Below are 6,722 nucleotides of genomic sequence, written 5' to 3'. Positions count from 1 at the left end.
ACACGTATTTCAACGTGACATATAATGTGACAGAAGGCGTAGATGAAAAATAAGGCCCCATTCAGCGGAGGAATACGCACCAGCTGGAGGAAGAGGCGTGGCGTGGGCGGAGCTTAGCCACAGCGGGGGTATAAATAGACGCGAACGTTCTCGGCCTCGTTCAGCAACAGAAACACGTTCGAGCCGCCGCTGCGTCAGGAGCTGCGTCAACACATTCCAAAGCCAACAACTTTTTGTTCCTTTGTCGGTCAAAGCTTCACACATTCCAAAGTAAGTAAACAAACTGAAAAACAAAAAAAAATTAAATTGTGTGCACGTGATTAATATTTTTTTCTGTGTGAATTGGAATAAGTGAATTTTTTTTTGTTTTTTTTTTGTGATTTAACTTTTTTTTTTTTTTTTTTTTTTGTTCGAATAAGCGGGTAATTGACCTCCGTCTTTGGACTAAAATCATTAATTAAACCAACAAAATTCTTGGCGATTTGCATGTCTGCACTTTTGAGTTTATTGGCGAAGATTTTATTTTTAAGTTTCTTTTGTGTGCATGTAATTGGTTATTTGATTGAAAATAATCTTAAATTTTAAGGAGATACACGAATAATTACCGAATAATTATCGGTGTAAATTAATCTAAGTATTTAATAACCACCTTCGGTAAAAGTTTTCCCAGTCGTATCACTAAATTTAATTCAATTTAAAACAATTTATCCCAACATTCAACCAAATCTCAAAAATCTCGACCACCATCAAAACTTTACACCAACATTTAATTTTCTTCACTAAATGGTCCTGCACTTCGACCAATTAAAACGTTTTCGACCAACGAAGGGAGCGGCGAGCGGGCGGCGCGGGGGGGGCGCTGTGGTCGCCAGGCGGGGCCCAGGCGACGCCAAAGGGGGGGGGGGGGATGCGAGGGAGAGAGGATGTGGGGGAGAAAAAGGGGGGAGGGAGGGATGTGGGGGGGGATTGAGGGAGGATGTGGGGGGAGGAAGGGATGTGTGGGGGGGGGATTGAGGGAGGATGCGAGGGAGAGAGAGGATGTGGGGGGGGGAGGATGTGAGGGAGAAAAAGGGGGGAGGGAGGGGTTTGTGTGGGGGGATTGAGGGAGGATGTGGGGGGAGAAAAGTTGTGTGGGAGTGGTTTTGGAATTTTGGTTCTTTGTTGGGGTATGGTTTTTGATAAGCGTTTGTTGGTTGTTTGGAAGAGAAAGAGAGGGAGAGAGGCTAGGGAGGAGGAGGATGGGAATAGGGAAAGGATTGGGAGGAATGCGTGGGTGTTTATTTTTTTTAAAAAGTAAATTGGTTTTTATTTTGATTAGTTTGTTTTTCATGGGCTTGTAAAAGCTTTGTATTTAATACGAGTTTTTTATTTATTTATTTTTTTTTATTCAGTATTGTAGACCTCTTGTGGTGAATCTGAAGCGAGTGAGGGAGGCGTATGAAGTATGAAGTGTAGATCGGAGAATCTCGAGACGCGTGATCATGATGAGATAATTTGCGCCTGATGCGTGGTCAGGTGGACTCGCGCCTAGAGTCCGTTACGCCGCCACAGTAAATGCACGACAAATTAGCCTGATGCTATCTAACCCAAATATTGTCACGTGGTTTTTTATTTTGTTTTGGATTGTTGCTGATTTGGGGCGTTTCCCCCGCAGATGGTCGAGGAGACGATGAGCGAGGAGGTGGAGACCTTCGCGTTCCAGGCGGAGATCGCGCAGCTGATGTCCCTGATCATCAACACCTTCTACAGCAACAAGGAGATCTTCCTGCGAGAGCTGATCTCGAACTCGTCCGACGCCCTCGACAAGATCCGCTACGAGTCGCTGACGGACCCGTCCAAGCTAGAGAGCGGCAAGGACCTGTTCATCAAGCTGGTGCCCAACAAGGACGACCGCACGCTCACCATCATCGACAGGTGAGGCTCTCCTTCTCTCCTCTCCTCCCTCTCTGGCCCTTCGATTCTTTCCTCCCCCTCCCCTCCCCCCAACAAGGACGACCGCACGCTCACCCTTGACAGGTGAAGCTTCCCTACCCTACCCTACCCTACCCTACCCTACCCTACAAGACCACTCTCACCATCGACAGGTGCGGCCGCCCTCCTTTCCCTGGCTAGGAGACCTCCATTGATGGGATTCATCTCCCTCCTCCCCCCCCTTCCCCCCTTCCCCTCCTTTTCCTGCCTCCAAGAATCGTGTCAAAATTGCCTGCCATTTATCCTTAAAATAACGTAACGCAACGATCTGATTGGCAAGAAGAGGTTGCACTGAGGCGCGTCGTGACCTATCGCTGTCCTTGCAGTGGCATCGGCATGACCAAGGCCGACCTGGTGAACAACCTGGGCACCATCGCCAAGTCGGGCACAAAGGCCTTCATGGAGGCGCTGCAGGCGGGCGCCGACATCTCGATGATCGGCCAGTTCGGCGTGGGCTTCTACTCCGCGTACCTGGTGGCCGACAAGGTGACCGTAGTGTCGAGGAACAACGACGACGAGCAGTACATCTGGGAGTCGTCGGCGGGCGGGTCGTTCACGGTGCGCCACGACACCGGTGAGTGAGCGGCGCTTTCCCTCTGTTGGTCACAGCCTCATCTTGAGCTTTGATTTGAAAGCACTTGAGTGAGAGGAAGCGTGCTAATTAAGTGGAATTAATTCTCTTTAGGCTTCCTCTCCTGTTAATATTAATTTGTAACCTCAAGATGCTCAGAAAGCGTAAACTGTTGAAGGATTCTCTTAAATTTGTATCTTTTTAAAATGTAAAAGTTAAAATGAAACTTTTTATGAGATTAACAATGACCATAGATTTAATTGGTAATTCAAACCATCTTTCCTAACCTAAGGTGAACCTAAATGGAAAAATATATGAAAATGTACATATTTTTCCAGGTGAACCCATCGGCCGTGGTACAAAGATCACCCTCCACCTGAAGGAGGACCAGACAGAGTACCTCGAGGAGCGTCGCGTGAAGGAGATCGTGAAGAAGCACTCGCAATTCATTGGCTATCCCATCAAGCTCCTCGTCGAGAAGGAGAGGGACAAGGTAACGATTTTGACGCTTATTCTTCTATGTAAAGCAAAGAAATGTAAAGTCGTCATTGCTAATTGTATCACCGATGGTTTGACACAGGAATAATCATAACATCTTTTGAATTCACAGGAAGTGTCTGACGATGAGGAAGAGGAGAAAGAAGAGAAGGAAGAGGAAGCAGAGGAGGACAAGCCCAAAATCGAAGATGTAGGCGAGGACGAAGAAGCCGACAAAGAGAAGGGCGAAGACAAGAAGAAAAAGAAGACGGTGAAGGAGAAGTACACGGAGGACGAAGAGCTGAACAAGACGAAGCCCCTGTGGACGCGCAACCCCGACGACATCTCGAAGGAGGAGTACGGCGAGTTCTACAAGTCGCTGACCAACGACTGGGAGGACCACCTGGCCGTGAAGCACTTCAGCGTGGAGGGCCAGCTGGAGTTCCGCGCCCTCCTGTTCCTGCCGCGCCGCGCCCCCTTCGACCTGTTCGAGAACCGCAAGCAGAAGAACAAGATCAAGCTGTACGTGCGTCGCGTGTTCATCATGGAGAACTGCGAGGAACTGATCCCCGAGTACCTGAACTTCATCAACGGTGTCGTCGACTCCGAGGATCTGCCCCTGAACATCTCTCGTGAAATGCTGCAACAGAACAAGATCCTGAAAGTTATCAGGAAGAATCTCGTCAAGAAGACCCTCGAACTTTTTGAAGAAATTGTTGACGACAAGGAAAGCTACAAGAAGTTCTACGAAAACTTCTCCAAGAACCTCAAACTCGGAATCCACGAGGATTCCACCAACCGCAAGAAGCTTGCCGAATTCCTGAGGTACCACACTTCTGCCTCTGGCGACGAAATGTCCTCCCTCAAGGAGTACGTGTCCCGCATGAAGGAGAACCAGAAGCACATCTACTTCATCACTGGCGAGACTCGCGAACAGGTGCAGAACTCTGCCTTCGTGGAGAGGGTGAAGAAGCGCGGCTTCGAGGTCATCTACATGACCGAACCCATCGACGAATACTGCGTTCAGCAGCTGAAGGAATACGACGGGAAGCAGCTTGTCTCGGTGACGAAGGAAGGCCTTGAACTTCCCCGAGGACGAGGAGGAGAAAAAGAAGTTCGAGGAACAGAAGACCAAGTTCGAGAACCTGTGCAAGGTAAATGTTTGTTTTATTTGTCCATTAGTTGGATAGAAATTCGGTAAGAAATTGTATTATATATTCTTATTAATTTTTTAACGTTCGATAAAATCTAATCTTTATTTTGTTTAATCTTTCAGGTAATGAAGGACATTTTGGACAAGCGCGTTGAGAAGGTGGTGGTGAGCAACCGGCTGGTGACCTCTCCGTGCTGCATCGTGACCTCCCAGTACGGCTGGACCGCCAACATGGAGCGCATCATGAAGGCTCAGGCGCTGAGGGACACCTCGACCATGGGCTACATGGCCGCCAAGAAGCACCTTGAGATCAACCCCGACCACAGCATCATCGAAACCCTGAGACAAAAGGCGGATGCCGACAAGAACGACAAGTCTGTGAAGGATCTGGTGATGCTGCTGTTCGAGAGCTCCCTTCTGTCGTCTGGCTTCAGCCTGGAGGACCCAGGTGTCCACGCCAGCCGCATCTACAGGTAGGTTCAAGATCTAGGTCTGCCGTTTATTTAGTTATCAGTGATGACAAACTACTCCGCTTATTATATGAATTCTATGATTTTTTCTTAACCTGATACCCAAACGTTTTTCGATAAAGAAAGACTTGTTAAGAAAGTCTAATAAACAAATTAATTAATTTCAGAATGATCAAGCTTGGCCTGGGTATTGACGAGGAGGACGCCCCGATGGAGGAGGCCGAGACCTTGGAGGAGGATATGCCCCCCCTCGAAGGTGATGACGAGGACGCCTCTCGCATGGAAGAAGTCGATTAAATATTCGTCACAACTTAAAATATTCACCCATTATATACCAAAGCTAATCATTGTCATTCATTCGGGAACCAAAATACTTCTCTAATGTTGGTATATTTTGGCTTCTCTGGCTTTCATCATTCCGATCACGCCCAACATTCCATAAGATTTAAACAAGCATTAGTTTTAGTTATAGACAAAGATATATTCTGTTATAAGGATTTATTCTTTCGTTTATGTAAATAATTTGTAACAACTTTGTTACAATAAAACTCGAGACCATTTATTGAAAGTCTATCCTTTACTTCCATAATTATTAGAGAAAATATGTGAAACCCAAGAATGTGAAATGAACCTCTTTTTGGGAATGACCATTTAAAAATTATAATTCCCGGGTTTTCTTTTCACATTGTATTTCAAATACTAAGAAATGGGACACCAAATATACCTCTTATTTCATATATATTTCACGAAGAGAAAAACTAGATAAAATTGAGGTATATTTATTAAAAGGTCAAACTAATCTCTTAACAAATTATACCTGCAGCTGCTCCTAATAGGTTCTGTAATGAATCGCATTCTTTAAACCTTTAGTCTGGGCACCTAAACATTTTCTGAAATGGACTATTTATCATGCATTATACATCAAACTTTCAAAACCAATATGCTTCGTTACATAAAATTTTCAGAAGATAGATAATCCTGGTTGATTTTCCATAACGGTAAAAAAAAAAATCTTTCAAATCCTATTTTTCCGGCCTTTATAATTACCACATTTCCATAAATAAATTAATGCGGTCAGGGGGTTTTAGTATGAAATAGTTTAGTACGGTAAACTTTAAGACATATTGCAACAGTGTAAGGCACAAGGGTCTTTAACGGAGTGTAGTATCATTGCGAATATACCCTCCCCCTCCCCCAATCCCATGCTCGTTGTTGCCTTGGGGGGAAGGGAGGAGGGCTTAGGAGGCGGAGACTGAGACCCAGTTTAGGGGAATCACTCCTGCCCTGGACCTCGCCCTTCTCAACTAATTTTGTATGACCTTTTCAACATAACCTTTCCGTCTCTTCACCCTTTCTTCTGTCCACGTATCCTAATCGTTAACTCGTTTTTACCCCTCTCGCCACAATACTTTACCATAATGCTGTTTGATGTCTGGCACATTTGTTGTTGACCATTGGCCACTCTGGAGGTCTACAGACATCGCCTTGTGAACCAAAAACCTTCTTGTCCGGGGGCTTTGCCCCAAGTCCCACCCTATTTTGAATGCGCCGCTACTGACGTTTGATGATGCGACAAATTTTTTTTTTTTTTCAATAAATTTGTGAATATAAATGTCAAGTATCTGAATGCAACATTCACTGATTTGTCGGTGATTGTCAACATCGCGTAACCTGTGTATTTATTACACGGTTAAAGAAAATTATAAAGCTATGTAACAGTATATTTGAAATGGATAGATAAGGATTTGGTGACCTAGTATACTGACTACAATTGTGATCATGATATTCGAATGCCATAATAAATAATGATTGTGAATGATAAGAATATTAGACGGGAAAACATAACGAGATGTTATAATAATCGTACAAACGTTTAAGTCTTTCTACAGGGCCAGAATGTGGCATGATAATGCTACTCTAGGTGGTCCCTCGACTTCATCGATGGTCCCCCCCCCCCCCATCCCTTGCTCGCTGTTGTTGTGTGTGGGGGGTGGGGGGGAGTAGGAGACGGAGAAAGAGGTCCAAGGTAAGGGATCGACCCTGTCTTGGTCCTCGACCCTCGCCTCATCAGATTTTGCAG

The 6,722-nt window shown here is 45.4% G+C and overlaps 1 protein-coding gene across 1 annotated transcript; it reads left to right on the top strand.

Annotated features, from left to right (window-relative positions):
• Positions 1-121: 121 nt before the first annotated feature.
• LOC119590721 (heat shock protein HSP 90-alpha-like) lies at positions 122-5,204 on the top strand. The gene is given in 8 exon segments (XM_037939413.1): positions 122-270; positions 1,655-1,914; positions 2,298-2,545; positions 2,881-3,035; positions 3,153-4,106; positions 4,108-4,173; positions 4,296-4,645; positions 4,810-5,204. Coding segments are annotated over 7 exon segments (2,163 nt in total). The 5' UTR covers positions 122-270; the 3' UTR covers positions 4,940-5,204.
• Positions 5,205-6,722: the final 1,518 nt, after the last annotated feature.

Source organism: Penaeus monodon, chromosome 3, assembly GCF_015228065.2.
Source record: "Penaeus monodon isolate SGIC_2016 chromosome 3, NSTDA_Pmon_1, whole genome shotgun sequence".
NCBI lineage: Eukaryota > Metazoa > Arthropoda > Malacostraca > Decapoda > Penaeidae > Penaeus > Penaeus monodon.
Note: the sequence above shows the minus strand (reverse complement) of the source record. Positions and strands in the feature narration are given on the sequence as shown.